The 24,596-nt window shown below is 38.8% G+C and overlaps 1 protein-coding gene across 3 annotated transcripts in view; it reads right to left on the bottom strand.

The window, feature by feature from the left end:
* Fgf14 (fibroblast growth factor 14) overlaps window positions 1-24,596 on the bottom strand; it is a 506,034-nt gene that overhangs the window by 109,243 nt on the left and 372,195 nt on the right. For all 3 annotated transcript variants that reach the window (XM_048341122.1, XM_048341124.1, XM_048341123.1), the window contains exons 2-3: window positions 13,875-13,985; window positions 6,019-6,122 (exon numbers count right to left, since the gene is read on the bottom strand). In XM_048341122.1, coding sequence (XP_048197079.1) covers window positions 6,019-6,122; window positions 13,875-13,985 — 215 coding nt within the window. The remainder of the gene's footprint in view (window positions 1-6,018; window positions 6,123-13,874; window positions 13,986-24,596) is intronic.

Raw genomic sequence — 24,596 nt, 5'->3', positions numbered from 1 at the left:
GATAGGTTTGAGTTATAGCCCAATAAAGCAATATACTCCTAAACCAAAACAGAGTTGGATACCCATCAGGAAAAAGTTGCCACTTGTGATAGTCACTAAATGTGGGTATAGGCAGTTGACCTAAATTTATTGTTATGGCTAGTCCAGGTGATCAACCAATGAGTTAATTGGAGAAGTTCACATCCAAGGCTTTGCTTGTGGTTTCAGAAGGGGCACAAACAGTTGCTTTGTTTTATCAGCAAGTACTCATGACATCTACCAGTACTTACCATTTATTAGGTTGGTAGAAAAAAGTATTAGGTGTATCAGTTTAGAAGTAAAGCAGAATACTGTTTCTTATTTTCCCATTGGACCATTTGGCTAAATAATGGCCAGGAGTCATTATTAATGACCAAATCAAATATCTCCATCTTGTCAGAGAACAAAAATACAGTGACTCTAAAGGATGACAAGAATATCTTGTTCCCACTCAGTCTTGACCGCTATTGGAACAGCAAATAGCAACCAATTATGATGACGTTGCCTGGGTGTGGGCATAGCCAATAATGTGTGACTCAGCTCTCCGTACTTAATAGACCAGTGATCAGATCTTAAAACCAATATCTAGCTCTAGATAACACTCATATGAGATCTAATATGTCCTGCTCAGAGTGCACTGTGTACCTTCCTATGAAACTGACCTCAAAACGGAAAGAATTGTCTCAGAGCCAACAACCAACATTCAGTAAGACCCTAAGAGGCTCAGGGCATAATGTGTGTTTTCCCACAGTTAAAATGCAATGATCTCAAGAGAGAATCTACATTCATGGTGAATTCTTCGGGACTATGTCTGGTCTGTGTTTGTCTTTGTCACCGATATTTCTTTAGGTTGTACCGTGTGGTACATCAAGGTTGGTTATAGATAGCATAGAATGAGAAGGTGGCCAATATTTGCAGTCTGATAAGTTGTCATTGTTCTTCAAGTAATACTACATTACATCAAAATAAAATCAGCACCATCAAAACAGAAAACACACAGAAAAAGAAACAAAGAAAATTACCATTGAGAGAAGACTTTTGCTAGTGTTTACTATAGAATACATGAAGAAGAACAGGGTGGTTATTCAAGAAAGATGACTGTGATTCTTCCTCTGGACATAAGAGTAGTTTAAAAAAATTGTGTGAATTTTTAAGTACTTTTTTGTTTGCAGGTTCCAAGTGGCTGAGATGTAGAACAGTGAATGCCTGGGGCTGCATTCAAGGAAAATGCTAGAAGCCTGGAGCTCTTAGAGCACCAGGCAGGTAATGCACAGGCAGTAAACTTTCTCTCAGAAGGAAGAAGGCACACAAACTTCGAGACATGAAACAATCACAGAATAAACCCTGTCAAACTCAACCAAGATAGATAGACATGCTGGGCTCGGTGGTGTGCAGCCTCCAAAATACGCCAATAATTCTGAGCCAGGCATACGAGAGTGATTAGTAACTGTGTCACCTCCATATTCAGGGAGCCACAGAGTTGTTCCTACAATCAATGCCCCTGTTCACGTATCTCTCATCCTTCCCGTCCTTCATTCTGGGGTAGCTTCCCACCCACAAAGTAATACTGTATACAGAATCAAGGCTAAGCAGTGAATCCAGTGTCTTCCTCAATCAAATTAAGAGGTGTTTTTCCCCCCAAGGACACCTCATCTGAAGCTTGATCCCCACCATTTTCATCGCCAGTCTTCACCATCTCCTCCCCCATGGCCCATTTCAATCCTGTGTGGTGACTCATGGCTGCAATACCAACTTGAGAATCACTCGTGGGAGCGTGGCAGAATGACACTTATTGAAGTGTAGATTCCTTGGCCTCCCAGAAGGTCCACTGAACTGGAATATCTAGAGTCTGACCTGAGAAATCTTCATTTTCTTTGGCTTCCCAGGAGGCTCCTAGGAGCCCTGATGCTTGCAAAGCACGGAACCAGTGCATTTTCTTTATTAAAAAGAAATCCAAGAAAAATGATATATCTTTTCATCCTTCATAATAACTGTTGTGGAGATGCGGATACGAGATTAGCTTCCTGAAAACACCAATATTCACTAGCATGTGAGTGATAGAAACGTTAGTGACAACACTTGTAAAAATAATATTAATACTTGCATGAATGCCAGGCTGTAACAAACCATGAAAAATGAATCATTGGAGAGTTCATGTAAAAGCTATCCCTCACCTTTTAGAAAAAAAAATCCATGAGGCTAAAACCAGAATTTTAAACCTCTAAATTAACTTCTGCCATCCATGAAATCTGTGCAACTTACCAAATAAGGCAACAGACCCAGAAATATGGAGCGATTGAAATGCAGATGCTGGGTATGGATTGCAAAGCCAGCTAGCTATCCTAAATAAACAGCAGGCTTTGCCGGTGGACTCGTCAGCTACCTTAGTTCCACCTCTTCACCTTTCTCTTTCTCTTTCTCACTCTTTCTCTCACCAGAAACACAGTTGACTTCAACTATTTTTTGCTTATTGCTGCCCACGGACAATCGATATTTTCTTGTATGCCAAGGTTTTATTTAGTGTTTCAAATTTTCTTTACAACGTTTGGCATCTTGTGGGGTATTTTGTTTTCTCTTCAAACTCGGAAGTAGTGTGGCACAAAACAAACAAAATGAAGCTTTCAGCATTTTTTCTCTGCCCAGTATTTGGCTTACAGTAGGTTAAAACACGTTTTTCCTTCAACTCACTTTCAGCTAACACTTGCACCAAGTAATAGGTTATCAGTTTTTGTTCTGTGACGTTGCATTATACCTTCAAGCAAATGTTTTGCATGTGATACTAAATCTCTTGAGACATGTATCAAGTAATGTGTTGCAATCTTAGGTCCACAGCAGAAACAGCTATTGTCATATGGAAGAAAAAAAATTCTACAGCCAACAAATGCCTTCAGCAATGGAAAAGCAATTATTGACATCTCAGTCAAGACTACTTTTTCTGCTTTTCCCAAGGTGGAATTATCTGCCACACTGATATCTTTATTTGTATAGCAAGGGATTATGAGAGTTACTTCCAAAAATAGGAGCTAACTCTCTGGTATAATTTTCATTGAACAGAGTTCACTTTGAATGATCTGTTTTATTGCCCACATTCTAAACCTATTTGATTTTCAATGAATTTCTCACCTACTAGACACTAGTGAACACTACAAAAACACTAAGTTAATCTTCTTTAGTGTGGGCATGTGTTTAAAGCATATTGTTAACTTTCTAAGATTAAATCTTCATTATCTTAGTAAAAGTTATAATTTTTGAAACTTAGTTCAAATCTACTTAAATGGTTTAAAATGTTTACCATGACTTGAAATTTTTAAAGCTTAAGTGTTAAACATAATAAAGGCCAAGAATGGTAAGTACTCATTGTATATGATCAAACTTACCCCAAATAAATACTGTCTTTGGTGATTTTCATTTTTTAATTTGAAAATCTCCAAAGGGAACATTTCACTTCATATTTCCTAATAATTGCCCTGAAATGAAGTGTATTCCCCAGGTACTTCTACCCTAAAGGTTTAATTACATCATGGTGTGTTTGCAGCATCTTGCCAGAATAAGTATTATGAAAAACATCTGGCACATATCCACAGTACAGTAATGCAATTAACAAGGTAGGCTAATGAGTCAAACCAGGGCTGCTCAAATCCTGTCGTTTAATATCTACTACTTGGGTGATTTGGAGCAGACTCAGCTATCTGTATATCAGTGTCCTCATTTAAATTGTATTTGCTTTAAATAAAGGCTGTTGGGAAGATTAAATGAGATAATTCATGCTTAGAACAGTGCTAGGCAGAGTAGATAAATATTGATACACTATTATGTATATAACTACAACTAAGTAAGGAACTAATTGCTACAGTGTGCTTTGTAGGCTCTTAATAATTTATGATAACTATGGGAAAACATTTTTGTTAAAATATTAGAAGGTCAGATTTTATGACATTTAAACAAACAGCAGTTTAACTAGGAATGTTAAAGATTTGCAATCCCCTTTGGTTTTGATCTAGGTTCTTTTACCTGGGAGATATTTAAGAACAGGAGGCCCCACCCAAGCAGAAGAGAGCTCTTCAGATGGGGCCTGGGCAAATAGCATATCTACCACCACCAGAGCCTGAATTCAGAGCATGGAGTCAAAGACGGGAAGAGCAGACAGCCACCACAGAGGAGGATGGTTGTCAAGTACCAAGACCATGGGTGGATGGCAATGGGAAGGCTGAAACTGGCTAGTACAGATTTGGAGTCAATGGGCTCCTCGCAGTTTTCTCATGAGATCTAATTCCTAGGAGTGGAAGCCACATGTAAGTTCTGGGAACGGGATTAGGCAAGGCAGTGTCTTCCTGGCTCCTATTCTTACTGTACTGCCTTGACTGTGCGGAACATAATGCATTATTTTCTAGACTACAACACACCCTCAACATGCATAGCCTATCCTAAGGAAGAAAAGCACACATTTACATGTCTCAAGACAAACAGATACCAAGTATCTCTCTCAGTACCCTAAAATATAAAACAACCAACCACCAACAGCATACACAGCAGAGCACAAAAGCGTGGTAATATTACCAACTGTAAAAGTCAGTATTATCTGAAATAACAAGTAGGAGCAGAGGTGGATAGAGTATCTCGTCAACATCAGGCCTTCCAAAAATGGCTTAAGGGAAAAAAAAAGCAAGTTTAAAAAAATAACAGAAAAATATCAAATCAATAAATTTGATTTGTATCTGAAGTGAGTCATCTGTAGAAAATGGTCTTTATTTATACTGTTTTTTTCTCCTAATTGAGGCTGAGGAAATTCTAGCTTGCTCCAACTCACAGTGTGCTGTATATTCATCCTATATAGCAGCACCAGAATTTAGAGGGGAGCCACAAATACCCTCCTTTTCTCTCTTCTACAATATTTGTCCACATATTAATATTTCTTTTTTAAACAATAACCTTTTAGATTCCACATATGTGAGATCATATATTTATTATATGTGGTTCCTATGGAGCAGGAGACTAAATAGGTGGCTACCATAAGTTGAGGGATAGAGAGAGAGACAGAGAGAGAGATGGCGAGGATTAACATATAGACAATAACCAGGCTAAGTAGTACATGCCTGTAATCCCAGTTATTTGGGAGGCAGACATAGAAGGACTGTGAGTTTGAGGTCATTCAGGGCAAAGTAAGCTAAATAAGATTTAAGAATGAATAAACAAAGAAAGAAATAGAAGTGTACCCAGCTCAAATGGCAAAGTGCCTGTGTAGAAAGCTTGAGGTCTGGGGTTCGATCCCCACTTCTTTTCAGGGCAGAAAATTTCAGTCAGACTGGAGAAACAAGTTTTAGCAATCTACCTTTCTAGCATGGTGGTCATAACTAATGGCAATCATAGTTAATATACATATATAATATATTTCAATAATAACATGTCATAATATCTCAATAATAATAATAATATATTTAAAAATCAATTAGAATAGATTTTAACACCACCCTACATAAAGATAATGATAGAAATGCAAATCAGCTTGACTAAACCTTCCTACAATACCTGTGTCAATCAGAGCAATGCATTATGACGAACAAATATTTGCCAGTATTATGTAAATTAAAAATAAGTTAGCGAAATGGAGAAATAGATGATAGTAATTTTTCTAAAGTATAAGGCATTCTGTAAGGCATTCATAAACAGAAAGTTAAGAAGAAAATTAACATCGGCTCTTTCAAAACTGATCATTTTCTCTGAACTAAATATGACACCCACATAGTGAACATGTGACAATAATATATCTTGTTAACTATGACAAACACATAGCCCAAGAGCTATATTCCTCTTTCTGTCAATATACTCATATTGCCAAACTTGGATGAGTAATGAATACACATCTCCTACAATTGTTTTCTTTTAAGCCAGACCACATATGAAGCAGCTGAAGCAACAGACAGAAGGTTGTGGTTTTTGTGGTTGTCACCGCTATTGTGGCTGGGGCTTGGGGGTTTTCCAGCAGCCCCGGCGGGTACTTACTGATGGGTAGAGGTAGCCTTCCCCGTTCATGGCTATGTACAAGCCCGTCTTCACTCCCTGGATGGCAACCACGCGCAGTCCCACGGGGATGAGGTTGAACAGTGCTGGCAAAACAAAGGCAGGTGGTCACCAACGTGTGTGAAGAAGCAGAGCACGGCCATCCCATAGCCGCTTTCTCCCTCACTTCTTTTATGTACGAAATATCATCTCTTTCCAAGAAGACGGTCCAACAACGAAAGGAGGTTAGAATTCTCCTTAGAGGGGCTGGGGATATGGCCTAGTGGCAAGAGTGCCTGCCTCATATACATGAGGCCCTGGGTTCAATTCCCCAGCACCACATATACAGAAAATGGCCAGAAGTGGCGCTGTGGCTCAAGTGGCAGAGTGCTAGCCTTGAGCAAAAAGAAGCCAGGGACAGTGCTCAGGCCCTGAGTCCAAGCCCCAGGACTGGCCAAAAAAAAAAAAAAAAAAAAAAAAAAGAATTCTCCTTAGAATGAAGAAATGTTGTGTGCCACAGGTAAAATGGGCACTTCAGCTACATTCTGATGAACAGGTAGGATAATAAACTGAGCCAAGCCTAGGCTTGTTTCTCAGCCTGGGACACCATTAGATTCCAAAAGAAATCAGCTGTGAAGATTCTCAAGCGCAGAATCTGAGATGCTAAACATTTACCCTCCTCTTTCATGTAGAAGGTGGGGTTTGTCATTGCAACATTCTGTAGGCCGGAAGTGAGTGAGAGGGCTAACTCCAAATCGAAATTTCTTTACAGATCCCTCCTAATACGCCAGAAAAAGAGATACACCTTTATTAAGAAATAGATGTTTTCAAGAGGGGAGAATGGGCTCAAGGGGAAAGACATTAGAAGAATGAGGAGGGAAGGGGGGATAATGCAGGCAAGAATGCATTAGATATGCCCCACATTGAAAAATATAAAGGAAGGGGTGGGTCAAAGGGGTGTGAAGATATAAAGTGATGACACAAAGCAAGATGCATTGTACACATAAACTTCTTTGTTAAATGGCAAATAAAAACAACCCAACCCCCAACCCTTCAATACATAACTTAAGATTAAGATAAGTGAGGGAAGGGGTGGGATGGAGAGGGGTGGGTGAGAATATTGAAAGAGGCAAAATGGATCAAGATGCACTATATTCATAAACTGCTTCAGTGAAAGACAACTCCGTCGTGTAGCTACTTAAAGATCGTAAAAATATATTTAAAAACAAAGAATTATCCTGTTAAATGACATGGAAATTTTAGGGACGGAATTTTTCTTTACTAATACCTTATAGAACTATGGATAAAAAAAATAGGTGAAAAAAATGCTCAGAATTTTACCTAAGAGATAAGAAGTCATGTTTTCATGTTTTGTTTATTCCCTTGCTAACCGCTTGTTACCTGCTTACTGTTTGCTGGTCTTCTAGCACCATTCCTAATGAAAACTACTTGATGTTTTTGTAGATTTTTGTTATAGATTCGTTGTAGAACTGTAAGATTCATTATCTGTCCCTATTCTAATTTTTTTTAACTGCATATCAAACTCCAAGCAATACAACCAGGCTAGAACAGGCATTACATACTAAGGTATAGATGTGACTATATAAGTAAAACACCTTAACTTCAGGCATTTGTTGATTTCACAAATCCCTTGAACTTTGTGGGCCATTTTAACTTCCTTCGATGGGTCTCCTTGGTGGATGATTAAACAGCAACTTTATCAAATGTGCTTTATTTTGTTCTCAGGGACATGTTTTCTCTTAATAGGGTGAAGAAAGTTACACCCTCTCTTCCAATAATTACAGGTTACTGTTCCCAAGGTCCTAAGATGTTTCTGCCTCCCAAATAATGGAGGGAATAGAGCATGTTATGGCTAAGGTAATTACACCAAAAAGAATGCATGCAGTTTTTGTGTGTGTTTCACTGAATATTAGTTTTCATTTTGCAACCTAATATTGCCCTGTCTTCGACAGGAGTTAGGGGAGCTATAGTAACCTCGTGGGAGAAAGAGGCTGATGTTTGGGCATTTCTATTTTTTTTTTTTTTTTACTTTTAAATATGAGGACTGAGATGCGCCTTGCCTTTGTAACTCAGTGCTGCTTCTTCTTTTTTTTTTTTTTTTTTTTTTTTTTTTTGCCAGTCCTGGGCCTTGGACTCAGGGCCTGAGCACTGTCCCTGGCTTCTTCCCGCTCAAGGCTAGCACTCTGCCGCTTGAGCCACAGCACCGCTTCTGGCCGTTTTCTGTATATGTGGTGCTGGGGAATCGAACCTAGGGCCTCGTGTATCCGAGGCAGGCACTCTTGCCACTAGGCCATATCCCCAGCCCTCAGTGCTGCTTCTTTATGGGAGAAAACCACACTCACTTTTATTTGTAATACCAGAAATATACCGTCTCCCTTATGTGTTGAAAGGATAGGTAGGATAATACCTGACTATTTTGTACAAAATTTTAATGTAAAGGAGTCATCATTCGTCTGTCAATGTAACCTATCTAAACTAACTTAATCTAACTTAATTCTAACCTATTCCAACCTTTCCATATTGCTGTCAATATTTGTAGGTGCTTTGTATTTCAGATAAGCTGGATGGTACAATTGTCAATGGTGAGTCTACCATGTTCTCCTCAAAACAATGTAGTATAGGAAATAGATCAACTATAGAGGAATTCTAGAATGGGCATTAAAAAGTCCCATATTTAGAAGTTATTCTAAATTCTAGAAGATAATTGAAGAGTTTAGACATTTAGCCATTTTTTTAATGATAGTATTTTTTTCTAGAATTTTGGTAGGGCTTGGATTATAAACTATGCTATTATAATTCCCAGAATGATGATAAAGGAGGATCCACTGTGACGTAGAAGACCCTCACAGCTGATTATGATGGCCGTGTGTGCTAGCTACAACCACAATGTGTTCATTGAGATACTATATTATTTTCTGCACTTTTAAAATTCTAGATGGTTATAAAGCAAGGGCACAAAGCCCAGGGGAGAAAGAATGACAAAGATGTTTCTGTGGCTTTGTGTATTCTCTGGAATACTCTAGACTCCATACAACCCTGACACAATATTAAAACTGGCTGTGTTCATAAAATAAAATGGCCAGCCCCAGCATCAAACCAATTAAATCATAATCCCCTGGAGTAGAATATAGGAATAAGGAACTTTTTTATAAAGTTAATAGCACATTCCATATCTAGGTGAGAACAGCCATTCTACAACCCTGCTGTATGGTGGTACTGCAGTTTTTATACATCATGATCTAGGCTGAGGTCCTGACATGGCCATGGTTTTCAGTGCATTTTTACACAGTCATACTCTCCTGCAAGTCTTAAATCAGGGAAATCTGAAGGTTCAGACCCTCAGTGTTACCATCTGATGACTTTTAAGGTGATCCTGGGTGAGTATTAGGTTATTTCTGCTTATTTCCCCTTTTGCATATAATTAATCCTTGGTATGTATTCAGGGAATTATTTTTAAATGTTAGTTATTTATGAATTGTTATACCTCCCCTTCCTCAAAGCACAAGAGGTATATTCTAATGAATGCACATATTACTTGCACTTGGAAGACTTCCCCTTGAGGAAAAATATGCTAAGTTCAAGTATTATGGCAATGTAGAAATGTCAGCATTTCTAGTACACACTTATTTTTCTAAAATAAATAAGTATAAAAATAAATCTTTTCATTGCTAACAATTCTCCTAAGATTCCAATGGCTATCTTAATTAACCAGAGGAAAAGACAATCTTAAAGTTCATCCTGAAAAGGATGGGTTTTCATTTAAAGAGGTGGCTGTACACAAAAGTGGAGTTAATTAACAGTTCCCATTGCTTTTACAAATCTGCTATAATCCTGCCAATTTTCATTACATCTTGTATGTCTATAATTTGAGTAGAATCTTGAAAAGATAACTTTGATCTTACTCTCCAACATCTTTGCAAATGTGGCAATGGTAACTAAACTAACCACTTTGGTTTACAGTGCATTTAAAATGTATAATAACATGCAGGAAGAGAAGCTATGGGCTGGATATGTTCCTAGGAACTCAAGGCCCTATGGTAGGACTCTGATTTGACTGTGCTCTGCTCTTACACAGGAGCATCTGTGCAGTGCCCTTCTTGGGACTGTTTCTTAGCAGCAGGAGATGGGACAGGCAGACTTTGAAGAGGGATACAGGGTTTCCTGCTCCTTTCAGTACAGATAAAGAACTGGAAGAAAATGCCACGGGAATTTAGGGAAGAGAAAACAGAATATCTTGCAGGGCCTCCGCTTTCCAGTTTTGCTCTTTATGATCTTCCCATAACCAGACACAAATATGTGCACATGTGTATATTGTCAACACCTGCACTTAATGTCTTAGAAAATACCATGGTGTTTATTCAATTCTAAAAGGGATAGGCTGTTAACAGACAATGTCTTCATGATAATTCTCAATGTGACACTGATTCTCCACACGAAGCGCATACAATCTGCCCTCAAAGATGAAAGACAAATGCCAAAGAAAACTCATAAAATATTTGCTCAAAGAAAACTGGTTTTCTAAGCAGTATGATGGCGCATCATTTTCCTGTAGTTATAGATGATTTTCTACTTTTTTTTTTTTGCCAGTCCTGGGCCTTGAACTCAGGGGTTGAGCACTGTCCCTGGCTTCTCTTTGCTCAAGGCTAGCACTCTACCACTTGAGCCACAGTGCCACTTCTGGCCGTTTTCTACATATGTGGTGCTGGGGAATTGAACCCAGGGCTTCATGTATAGGAGGCAAGCACTCTTGCCACTAGGCCATATTCCCAGCCTGATTTTCTACTTTTTAAAACAGAAAAAAGGTGAGGTGGAAACAGTATCTAGTACAGTAAAGCTTTGGATCTACAAAGCCCAAACAGTAAGAAGTTATGGAAAACTAGTTCTCATGTTCAACTGGACTCTGGCCAAATGTAATCAGATAATGTTTTAGACACCAGACTCTATGTATTTCTGAGTTCCATGACTCCTAACAACTGGAAGCAACAATTAAACAAAAATGCCTTTTGGCCAAAGAGATCAAGGGTTTTAAGTGGGAAAAGAAAACAAGAAGATACATACATATTTGTTTGAACCATAAGAAACTGACACCTTTTCTAGGCCAAAGATGTTAAAGCACTAATCATTTGGAAATACCCACCCTAGTAACAAAATCCCAATAAGTATAAACAATGTTTGACATAGTTCTTAAAAATAAAAATCTCTCTCTTCTTTCCTCTTTATGCTTGAATTTTATCTTATCTTTTCCTAACTATAGAGAAAAATAAAGCAACAATAAATCACTGAGAAAATCCAAAAGACCACAAACAAAATCACAGTAATGCCACCAGCACAACAATGTTCATCGCAGCACAATTTGTCATAGCGAGAAGCTGGAACCAACCCAGATGCCCCTCCATAGATGAATGGATCAGGAAAATGTGGTACATTTACACAATGGAATTTTATGCCTCTATCAGAAAGAATGACATTGTTCCATTTGTAAGGAAATGGAAGGACTTGGAAAAAGTTATACTAAGTGAAGTGAGCCAGACCCAAAGAAACATGGACTCTATGGCCTCCCTTATTGGGAATAATTAGTACAGGTTTAGGCAAGCTATAGCAGAGCATCACAAGGCCCAATAGCTATACCCTTAGGAACACATAAGATGATGCTAAGTGAAATGAACTCCATGATATGGAAACAAGTGATATATCACAGTTATAACTACTTTCAACGTCCTATGTGAATGTGTAGTTTCTATTATTGATGATGTTTTGTATCACCTTCCTATGTTTGTACCTACACTATCTCTGTAATCTTATCTGAGTATATTGGAAACCGTGTTTACTGGTATTGGAAGTAGGAAATTCAAAGGGAATACCAAATTCGAGAGACACGGGGTAAAAAAAGAGAAATAACTACAAAAGCAATACTTGCAAAACTGTTTGGTGTAAGTGAACTGAACAACTGGGCGGGGGGGAGGGAAGGGGGGGAGGGAGGGGGGCATGAGGGACAAGGCAACAAACAGTACAAGAAATGTATCCAACGCCCAACGTATGATACTGTAACCTCTCTGTACGTCAGTTTGAAAATAAAAATTTGAGAAAAAAAAAAAAAAAAGGCGGGGAAGATAAAAGCAACAAGCGGACCTTGGCTGTATCTAGTAAAAACGATTGTAACACATTTAAAAAATATCTAAGGAAATATTACCACAGTTTAGGTATTAGATAGTAAGAACTATGAGTTTTGTTAGACTAGATAATTGGATTGAGGTTACTGTTATAAAAAGAGTACTTATCTGTTAGCTCTGCATACTGATAGCATTTACAAGGTAAAAATGAGATAATGTTTGGAATACTTGAAGGTAATTGGTGGGTGAGAAAGAGTAGATAAGACAATTTAATAAATCATTTAAGCTGCTAAAAAAAAAAAAAATTAAGAGCCGTATAGAAGGGACTAGAAATTGAAGAGAAAAATGAAGATAAATTTAAAAATTAAAGAAAACTGGAAGAAGTAACCAAATTCTGTAGAGATGGTTAGAAAAGCATTGTTGTTTCACATCGAAATAGCAAATAAAAATATAGTGTGTTTTATGTGATGAGGTATTCTCAGAACCTGTTACTGAAATTTTTGTTACTAGAATTTAAAATAGGAAGCACCTTATCTAATTTTCTCTTCTTTTCATGGAATGATGTTCTATATATGAAGAATAAATAATAAATGGATAGAAAGAAATGCTGGGAATACTTCTAATAAATCACCCTGACTACAGCAGTAAAGAGCATGTGTGTTCTGAAAATTTATATTAAACTGGAAGGAATCAGGTGCCAGTATGAACAAACATTGGGAAAAACAGTTGGGTGAGGATGTTCGCCAGACACCTGTACAAAGAATTGTTGAATATAAAGAAGTGTGAGCCAGAAACTGGCTCACAAGTGTAATCCTAGCTACTCAAGAGGCCTAGATCTGAGGATTGCAGTGTAAAACCAGCCAAGGCAAGAAAGTCCATTAGAGTTTTATTTCCAATTAACTAACAAAAAGTCAAAATTAGAGCTGTGCCTCAAGTGGTAGACCCACCATGAGGGGTCGGGGGGAGCTAACCAACAGTGACCAGGCCTGACTTCAAGCTCCAATAATGATGCAAGCATGTGCACATGCTCTCTGTCTCTGTCTCTGTCTCTCTGTCTCTCTGTCTCTCTCTCTCTTTCTTACACACACACACACACACACACACACACACACTTAAAAGGATATACAGACATTAATGTAATAGAAGATGGGCATATTTTTAATTAAGTAAATTATCCCTGACTTGATTCTGTAAACTAGTTAAACCTTGTGTACAATGTACGTAGAGGTATACTACCTACATATCCTCTCTAGAAGGGAGATAGTCTCTTTGCTTCTCAAATGCAAAGAATTTTAAAATTATATTTCTGCTCACTGAAACTACTTGGTTCCTCTATCCCTTGAATTTCCCCAGGTATCATTACGAAGCTAATAAAACAATACCTTCAGAAGAAGCACCTGTTCTTATGTTGATACACTAATGCTATTTGACATTTGTGATCATGAGATTAAAAGTGACTGATTTGGGGGGGGGGATAGGACAATCGTGGGGGAGAGAATAGAGCTCTTTATTTATAATGATCCTGAAATCACAGGATTCTTTCACTTCTGCATTGACATTGCCATCCATACGGTCTTAGGAAAATTTAAAAATGGCACTGTAGAGTGTAAATTTTGTAGAAAGAAGCCAACATAAGGAAGCACTTGCAAATGTGTCTCTGAAGGTTATTTAAAGAGGCAGGCATCTTCTTCGGGCAGAGCTAAGGGGAGGCCACCGGCGGTCACTTACTGGAATTCGTGCTGTCGTCCTTCGTTCCATCGAGAGCTCCATCTGGGTGCATTTGCAAGTAGTAGCCTTGCCTGCAATATAACCTGGTCACTATTCCCTTGAGCTGGGGATCTGAAAAGCAAACACAATGATCGTAAGCCTCAAAATGTGTCAGGATATAACTTTTTTTCTTTTCTGCTTCTTTTTATTTCACCAGAGGACATTTTATAGAAGCAGCTCATTTTATTTATTTATTTATCTATTTATTTATTTATCTATCTATCTATCTATCTATCTATTTATTTATTTATTTATGTCGGTCATGGGGCTTGAAATCTGGGCCTGGGTGCTGTCCCTGAGCTCTTCAGCTCAAGGCGAGGGCTCTATCACTTGGAGCCACAGTGCCACTTTTAGTTTTCTGGTGGTTAACTGGAGATAAGAGTCTCACGGACTTTCCTGCCCAGGTAGGCTTTGAACTGCGATCCTTCGATCTCAGCCTCAGCTAGGATTACAGATGTGAGGTACCAGTGTCCCAGGCCCTAGCCCATTGATTTTATGTCACTTAAACTGGCCTATATATCCTCAAACCTGGAGTACATTTATCACAGAAGGAATAGAAAAATGCATCTTTGAGCTAAAGCAAAACGAAAACTAATATATGTGTGCTGCTATTATTCATTAAAATGACCAAAGCAAGCGACTGATTTAATTATTATTTAATTGCAATACATATAAGCTAAGATTGCCTTCTGGATTGCAGGTGAGGGATCTTGCCAGTTGTAACACTAAGAAACTTATACTCAAGGCTTTTAAGCAGAGTTTTTCTTTCTCTTCTTTTGTAAATTGACAACCTTCAAATAAGGGGAACCAGTCTCTGTGTGTGTGTGTGTGTGTGTGTGTGTGTGTGTGTGTGTGTGTGTGTGTACACTTGATACAGGTCCTTAGAAAGAGCCCTGCTAGAAAAACGTCCCGTGATGTGAAGGCCCCTAACCTGTATGGAAATACTCGTGGTGTTTAGACAGGAGGCACCTGTAAGTGGAGCCCCTCCATTCTGACCTCAGGAAGAAGCAGAGTGACTGGCTTGCACTGAAGACCTCAGCGGCCCGCAGGATCCTGTGTTTGCATGTCTCTGGGCTCAATCTCCAAGACGAAGCCGAAAACAAACAGGGGAACCCTAAACTCTCAAAGGGCTAACCCTTGCACAGAGGTCCTCTCCAAAGTGACAAATGAGGCAAATTGAACAAAACTTACTCAATTATATAATTGCCAAGGACAAATTACACAGATTCGGACTTAATATCATTGCTGAGTTTACCATAGGTAGTAAGGATTGAACTCCTCTTTCACGTGGGCCATGTCCCCAGTTCTTTTGCTTATAATTCATTTTTTCAGATCAGGTCCTGAGGTAACTAATCAAAGGGGATAGCCTCAGACCATGGTCCCCTACCTCTGCCTTCCAAGCAGGTAGGATGACAGTCATGAGTGCTGCATTCAATCTCAGCATCTGGTTATTGATGACAGGTGAGAGGCAGAAGCCAGTGGAAGGAAGGAAAACAAAGGGGGAAAGCCACACATCCTACACTATCTGATGATTCACACTAAGGAGTAGACACTGTCATCATCCAGGGCTTCACAGAGACCCAGCTATACATTAGGAAAATAAATATTTGCACATGGCTTTTCTAAGTCCATCCCCACCAGGTGTAGATCTGACAGGGAGCATCATGTTCCTCACCATGGCAACAGGGTTTTCCCAACAATAGCAGAAGGGTTCATGTAAATGTGAGCACCCTGTCCACACTGCAGGATGCTGCTAAACTCTGTGCCTCGGCCTCCTAATGACTAGGGAGATGCAAACAAGTGAACACAAATGACACACATGGAACAAAGGCAGAGCTGCTTCAAACAAAACACCCTCGGGCTTTTGTCTCATTCTCAGAAATGAGAAAGTACAGCAGTAAAGGTTTCTCTGAGTGTACACCTCCACTCTACACACTGGCTGCATGGAGAGTAGGGTTTGGAACTCATCTTCTGAGACACAATGACTGCACGATGCCCATCAGTATAGCTCCACATGTCCAGACTTAGACATTTTTTTTAATACCCTGGATACTGTCTATATGGGTAATCGAAATGGGGAAGGGAGAAGAGAGGGAATACCAAAATGGAGAGACAAAGAACAAAAAAAAAATAATTCACAAACCAACACTTAGAAACCATTTGGTGTAAACCAACTGCACAACTCTTGGGGGGAGAAGGGAAGGGGGAGGGGGGAGGGGGGAAATGAGGGAGGAGGTAACGAGTAGAACAAGAAATGTACTCACTGTCTTTCATATGAACCCCTCTGTATCACACTTTGACAATAAAGTAAACAATTTTGAAAAAATTAAAAAAGATAAAAAACAAACAAAAAGGCTAGGATTTTCAAAAGGAAGACCTGATTATCAGGAATATATTGCATGCATTCCTCATCATGAGATACTCAAGATAAGGTGTGCTACTGTCAAAAGAACACTGTGAGCCGGCATCTGCTCCTGGCTAAGCACTTGCTGTCTACTGAAGACCTCCTTGCCTGAGTCGGTTGCATCTCTGAACATAGGCATGATGAACATGAAGAAATACAAGCAAACTGATAGGGGAACATGAGAACATACCAAACCCCTTCGGAGACTGGCAATTTTTCTCTAAGTTTTTCTGTATGTTCTGGTATCATTAACTTTTAAATAATACTACATTTGGGCTCCTACTTCTGAAGTTAAGTCCACCAGATCAGGCAAGGAAGGAAGAAGAAACCAGTCCCACCCCTACCCCGGCAAGGTCCTATACACTTAGAGCTGCCACCCGCCACACACACTTACACAGAGCCCTTTCCCACCAAGCCTCACTTCTGTTAACAGAACTAAACTCAGACACAGAATTTGGGTTCTGTCCTCTTTCAGTCTGGATCCTTGTAGTTTCATTTTTGTTTTTGAAAAGTATAATGATATGATGGTATTCTTCGGGGCCAAACATCATTCTCAGAAAGTTCTATGAAGAATTCACTGGCTTCTCACTACATGTCTACTTCATAGGACTTTTAGGATGAAGAAATCCAGACAGGATGATTCAATCACTTGACAAAGTACAAGGTTAGGGATACAAGTACAAGCTCTGGGTACTGCCCAGGAGACACAGGACACGCGTCCTCCATACACTGAATAATTAAACTATCACAGGACCTAAAATAAAATGTTAGCCAATCTATTTTTCTTTTAAAAAATCAACAAAATAATGAATAAGACAAAACCATCAAGGTAGAATTTTGAAGATCAGCCCCAGAGCTGTGTCTCCATCCCACCCCCAAACCCTCGGATGTGACCGAGCCGTCCCAGCGGGATTTGAAAGGATCCGAGTTCTTTTAGGATCCACCCTACTTCCTCATGGGCCACAACCCTGAAAATTTTCTATACTATGAAATGTCCACTCAGACCACACACCCCGTACTCTACATTTCACACCTCCTCCAGGGCGGTTTTCTCTGCATGTCTGCCCCCAACAACTGGCAAAAGTTCCTGGCAAAGGTGCTTCTCCTCCCTGGAAATTGACCCTATCTATGAACACCATCGGTTCCCTAAACACGACACTTGTGTTCACATTCTACAGAACCAACTCTCTGGTTCTGAAGACCACGTTTTTGAAAAGCATAGCAATTAGAAACACCTAAATACATTTTTGAAAAAGTACAGAAAACAACATAAAATGCTTCTGGTACCTGTCACGACTGTTTAACAACAGACAGGTTTTGTTTTTTTTCTTAATCCACGATTATAATTCCTATTTGTGCAATTCCTATTTAATGAAGAAAATGAAGATGTGTTGTATCGTTTATCATTACATCTCCAGTGTCTAAATAAAAAGGAGCTGTGCACTAAATGTGTGTGATTGAATGGTGACAGTGCAGCATAATTTTCATGTTCCTAAGTGATCGTCAAAATGAATAACAAGTTGAGGGGCTGGGGATATAGCCTAGTGGCAAGAGTGCCTGCCTCGGATACACGAGGCCCTAGGTTCGATTCCCCAGCACCACATATACAGAAAACGGCCAGAAGCGGTGCTGTGGCTCAAGTGGCAGAGTGCTAGCCTTGAGCGGGAAGAAGCCAGGGACAGTGCTCAGGCCCTGAGTCCAAGGCCCAGGACTGGCAAAAAAAAAAAAAAAAATGAATAACAAGTTGGGTACCAGTGGACCATGCCTGCCATCATAGCTACTCAGGAAGCTGAAATAGGAGGGTTGCAGTTCAAAGGCAGCCTGGGCAGGAAAGTTTGTGAAATGATTTCTAACTAAATACCAAAGGGTCAGAAGTAGATCTGTCACTCAAGAAGCAGAGTGCCAGTCTTGAGCTAAAAAGCTAGGGACAGCACCCAGGCCTTGATTAAAGCTTTGTTGGAGACAGAAATGGATATAACAGGAACACAACCATGCAAAAAGTAATATCTATTAGAAAATAAATGTAAAAGAAATAGAATACCCCAAATTGTTAAATATAGCATATTGTGATAATAATCAGAATACTTACCCCTCAACATTTTTTTAGCTAAATTTTGTTTCATAAGGACAAGCTAATTTTATAATGAAACTGCAGAGATTTTAACATAATCTACGAACTGCTGTTATTCCACATACACTTATAAATAACTTTGCCATCACAGGTCCAAGTACCAGTAAATAAATACTAGTATATTATTACTGGTCTAATTGTCAAGGATTCCATTTATTAGTTTATTTTTGTGTCTAGTTACACAAATGCTTACTATGACCCTTTACCACTTAGAAAAGAAGCCACGGTGCAAGGTGGCTATTCATAGTTTAAGATCACTCTTTCCAATGTTAAACCTAGCAAAATATAACAAAAACCTTTTCCCCGAAGGCCAGAAATACACATCCAAATAGTAGCAGACAAAAAGAATATGGAAACAACAGAGCATCAGACTAGGTGCCTAGATGTAGGTTTCTAGATCTACTGAGAATAGGAGGGGGGAAGCCTTGCTCCATTCCACGGCAAATATCAATGTCAGGCTACCATGTGCCATGGGTTAGCTCACCTGTGTGGTATTTCATGTCATCATGAGAGAAAAATTGGCAAAGGGAGACCAGGGAAACCATTCAATGGCCAGCAGAGAGAGAACCCCCAAGGGCAACCACCCCTAAATTTGTTAGTCATGCAAAGTGGGGTTGGAGGTATCTCCCTAAGCAGGGAGCATGGGAGAGTTGGAACACATAAAGTGGAATTTTTAAGATAAAAGGCAATGATCTACAAAACATGAGAAAGAAATCAACTTTGTAGATTACTGAACACACGGGTTGCCTTGATATCTTGAGGCAGTCACGGTATACTAGGCCTTTAAGGAATCGGAGTTGGCGTTCGCCATAATCCCGAGGGACATTGGCTTGCCATCATACAAACTCTGAATACTTTGCTAGATGTTGAAATCTGTATGTTCTTGGTGAAGTAGAAGTTAGTATAAGCAAAGTTATGAGTGCTGAAGGGAAGAAACATCTCATAGAGAAAAATCTTCCTTAAAGATGAAAATTCCTAAAACTAGCCGATGAAGACACCAAAAAAAATAGCAGGCCACCTATTCTCCTGTATGGATGATGTGGTAAAAATGGCCAGCAAACCAGCAACAAGAGTGAGGAATGATCTTTTCAAACCTAACATGAACGAACTTTAAAATGTTTAAAAAAAACACAAAAAAACTATCCAATATATATCTATTGCGAGCACAATAATTGGATGGGTCCTCACCCTAAGTGAGAGTTATGCCTTGAAATATAAAATAGTAAACATATTACATTATGTGAAACAAACATACATTTAGGCAATACTTATGTTTTCATTAAATTAATGGGGAAAGAAGGCTTGTGTGATATCCTTAAGAAATACAATAACATAGTCTCTTTTGTTTTAATTCCATTTCATTCCCATTTGTCTTTTACTTTATATTTACCCTGATATTTCATTTTATTAAAACCATTGTAGAGATACATGAAATTCTGGAATAACTATGTTTTCTGATAGTAATTAAAATACAAATAACGAAAGCTAATATATAAAGCATATCTAAGCAAAAAAATTTATATTACCCTCAACACTCAGAACTGAAAGAAATGGAAATCAGTCCAACTGCCTTTAGATACAGAAGAAAAATGCCCGTTTTAATTAAAACACTCTCTCATAAATGGGTTCAATTAAATCAATCACTGTCATGTTTTTTCATGCAATATGCAGAGTTAAGAAAGGAGAATTCAGGACACTCTATGAAAAAATATACGCACTTAGACCACTACTTTAAGTTGGAAAATGTAAAATAAGTCTCATTTTATATAGAAAACATGCCACCAAAGTATTAAATTGTAGATACTGTATTGATATACACATAAATCTTAATAGTAATTGGACATCAATGTGCATTCTTAAGTGTTACTCTTCAATTAGCTTAGCAACGCACACACATTTTTAGCAGTATAAAAACAACTTTCTAGAGTATATATTTTTGTGGAGAAACATGGCAGATCTAATTAGATCTTGGCACTCCTAGAAGTAGAAAATAGTATTGCGAATAGTTTGCCCAAAGCTATAAATCGTCAAGTCATCCAATCACAAAAATAAACCAAGTCCAGAACCTCCTCCAAAAGATGGAAGAGAAAGGGTAAGGCGAGGACAGTACAGAAAATGGTAACTCAAACTAGACACGAGAACGTTGGACCACTGTTCTTTCTTACCATGGAGGGTGAAATTCAGTTTCCACTGTGAACTGACCTGGTGCCACCTTGACAACCCCAGGCAATGAGCACCTTGTTCCAGCCGTTTCAGTGTGAAGGGCCCTTCGCACCACCCTAGGCCAGTGTGCCCAGTGTGTGTTCACTTCTAACTGTGGCATCCACATTAGCCTGGCTGGCATATCCACCAGTGCTCTGCCTAGCAGAATCTTACACCTTTGACAGGAGGGAAAGAACCCCACACAATCAACAGTTTTGACCCTCAAGCTGGCCCTCAGGCAGGGTGAGGGCTTTGCAATGGAGGACACAGCAAGGTCTCAGGGGCAAGGCCTCTCCGAACGGCTCCTGCGTTTCCGTCTCCACTTCTCTTCTTCCCTCAAGGTGAGTCCTAAAGAGCAGAGCTTCTCTTTTCTAAAGCAGATCAGGGAAACTAGAACAGCTTTCTTCTGAAGCAAACCATACACCCGAAAGTCACTCTTGCCGTTTTGCCTGAGGGAGAGATCCTGGTCTGTGGCTAGGGGAAGCAGCGCTCCTGGGAGAAGCCCAGGCCAGGCCCAGGCTGGCCCTGCAGGGTGGTCTGGTCCCCTGGGCTTCTGTCACTTGATCACCTACTTTTGTTTATGGCTTCTTATATGATACCATCTATGGAACACAGGCGCAGAAGTAATCAGATTTCCCTGTGTCTTTAGGTCTTCATTTCTGAAGGCTGCTACCTTAGATAAAAATTTGAAAATATACATCCATGTGCTTTCTTGCTTCTTAAGCTGTCTTCTCTTACAAGAGTGTTAGCATGACCCCTGTGGTGCGTAAGAATAAGTATTACACCTTTCCATTCCTACACCGTTAATAAGGAAGAGACAGGGAGCTATAAAATTGATTTAAAATATTTTCTTATATGGTATATTTACAAGTCTTTCTTTCCTGCAAATACATTATAACCCCCTTTTATATTTGCATCATCCCTTACTCAAAAGAGCCTATCCCTATGATTTGCAAAGGGGAGCCTTTCAACGTGTATGAATTCATTCTCTGTCTGTAAGAGAATTTCAATATAATCCCTAAATGGCTTTCAAGGGAAAATACATTGCTTTCCTATCTTATTTAAGAGCCAGAATAAACAAGCATGATTTGGGTTGAAATGCAACACCAATAATTCTAAACTTTAAAAAAATCAACTATATTATGGTTTAAAAATACTCTTTGGGTAAAGTAATGATAATATCTAATTACAAAATCCTAACACTGTCAAAACATATCCTGATCTACAGCCCCCAACATCATCAAGAATTCAATGATAAAAAGGTGAAAGTACTCAATATTGTTCTTTCTTACTTGTTTATTACTTACAAAGATGTTTCGTTGAGAATGAAATGTTTTATGCTTTGATCCTTTCAAATTGTAGTGGTATATTTTTAAATAATTGTATAATTGTAAAAGGAGATAATAAACAATGTTTGGGGCATATTTAAGGAAAAATGTATTTTAGCGGCAACATTAGGAATTCAAGTGATTCTATTATTGTTATTATTATTACTACTACTACTATTGTATGTCAAGAAATCTTTCCTGGTTCTGTATTATTGCAGGATTGCTAGTTTCTGAGTGATTCTATTTAAATCTTCCCAGAACACCAACGTGTGCACGTAGAAGGAGGCTGGCTTACTCTGCCTGTGGTGGCTGCATCCATGAGAGGCTCAGCCTTTGCAGACAGAAGCACACTTCTCACTGTCAGATTCCCCGTTAACCAGTCACGGGCAGCAAATCCTCAAAGTTCCTTCCAGGAGCTTTTATTAGCACAAACATTAGGAGTGACTATGCTTCCAGCTAACTGAGAGCATGAGTATTTCCTCCATGATTAAGATATTAGTCTGCGGGGCTGGGGATATAGCCTAGTGGCAAGAGTGCCTGCCTCGGATACACGAGGCCCTAGGTTCGATTCCCCAGCACCACATATACAGAAAACGGCCAGAAGCGGCGCTGTGGCTCAAGTGGCAGAGTGCTAGCCTTGAGCGGGAAGAAGCCAGGGACAGTGCTCAGGCCCTGAGTCCAAGGCCCAGGACTGGCCAAAAAAAAAAAAAAAAAAAAAGATATTAGTCTGCCATTTTTTCCTTGATTTCTCAAATGATAATTGTCATGCACAGGGCATACTGAAAGGTATTTTAGTTGTAATTTAAATATAATTTTTAAAATCTAGATATAGATATTTTGTGTCCCCTGTGATATTTTCAGGTAAGAATGTCAATAAGGTATTCATGTTCTTAGTAATATTTCTGTCATAAGCACCTACCACTACATGTTTCTGATTTATTCCATGCTTCTTTTAAATCAGCCTATAAACATTTAATGAGGATCCTATTTCTATTTCCTCATTACAAGGTATTATTAGGGAATTGCTACTGAAAATCAATAAGTATATAAAAAGATAATAGATTTTGAAAATTATATGCCAGATGTAATACATAAGTTTAATATGTTGGAATAAATCACTACACATTATGACTCATTACCTTTCAGAAAGTAGAAATAAATCGCCTAAATTTAAAAGATTTGGGAAATGACTGACTCATTCATAGAATTTTCACAGCCAGTCAGACGTATAGCAGATCATTTCAATTCACTCTCCAGCTACTATTTTGTTTGAAATATACAAATGACACATCAAAAAGTATGGTATTAAAGAATCAAGGGCATCCACTGAAATTAAAGTGAATTATTATTTAATAAAAATAGCATCAAAAGACTTTCAGGGAAAGTTATATTGCAATCAGGATATTGCATTAGCCATAAAATTAAGAATATCAGAATTGTAGCTGGGTTTGGCTTCTTATCAGCAAATGAAGAATATTAAAATTATAGAAAATTTCAAATCAGAAGTTGATGGAAAAAATATGGGGGAAAGTGCCTTAAATGTTTTTGTACACATTTTCTTTTAGGGCCACTAAACATCCCTAAATGCATTTTTTTTTGCCAAGAAACTAAGCAGCACAGTAGATGAATTTAAGAAATATATTTATATATGACAAAAATGATTAGTGAATAGCTCAACGCTGAGGTGTATGAGTTTGAAAAACTATTTCCCACAGGTACAGACCTCATGTTATTGTTGGGCTCTCCCTCAACTCAGAAACCTTTGCCCAGTGAGTACCGGCTGCATGGGTATGGAGAATTGTTACTAATGACTATCTGAAAGCTATTTCCACTGAAGGAAGGCACAGGCATCAGAGCTCTGCTCTCCCCTGAGAATGTCTCCCACACACCTGCGGACCAGCTTCCCCCAGGGAGACAAGAATGACAGATCGTCTCCTGCCATTGTCATTCCCTACATTCCCAAGCCATGGAGTGAGGAAAGAGGCATTCAGTGATATTCTCACCAACGTCGCCAATCTCACTCTCAACCAGAGGGCAACCATTGAACACAGAGATTATGAGGAAGGAGAAACAAATCCTAGAAATCAATGTGAAAGTCCCATGAAGGATGATAGAGAAGTTGGTCTTTAATTTGCAAGTCAGTCATGACCATGTTTATAATACATCAAACCCCCAAAACTTTGGCATTATTTTATCAGCAGGAAGAGATGTCTCTGCAGCATTTTTATTTAATAAATGAACTGCTGTTCATAACAATGTCTGTGACAAATCCTACATGGGCACATCAATCACTAAAATTACACAATATCGCAGTGGGGACCGATCCATTTACATTGGAAAATAAGAAGAGAAACACTTCTCACTTTCTATTGACTGGCATTTTCAAAAGCTATTTTGTATGCTCAGTTAGCGACCATTTCCCAAGAAGCTACTTTGTCCAAGTTGTTTACTTGGAGCCAAAAAGAATTTGTAGCCTAAACAGAATACTGCTCATTGCTCTCATCCTCAGTAAACCAGTGGTGTGATTTTGACACTAAAACGATAAGGTGCATGAACAGAAAGGTAGTATCCAAAGTTAATTAAACAGTAATAGAATAATAGTTGTTGTCTCCCAAACA

The sequence above is a fragment of the Perognathus longimembris genome, chromosome 3 (assembly GCF_023159225.1).
Source record: "Perognathus longimembris pacificus isolate PPM17 chromosome 3, ASM2315922v1, whole genome shotgun sequence".
NCBI classification, from domain to species: Eukaryota; Metazoa; Chordata; class Mammalia; order Rodentia; family Heteromyidae; genus Perognathus; species Perognathus longimembris.
This window is presented reverse-complemented; position numbering and strand designations above follow the sequence as displayed.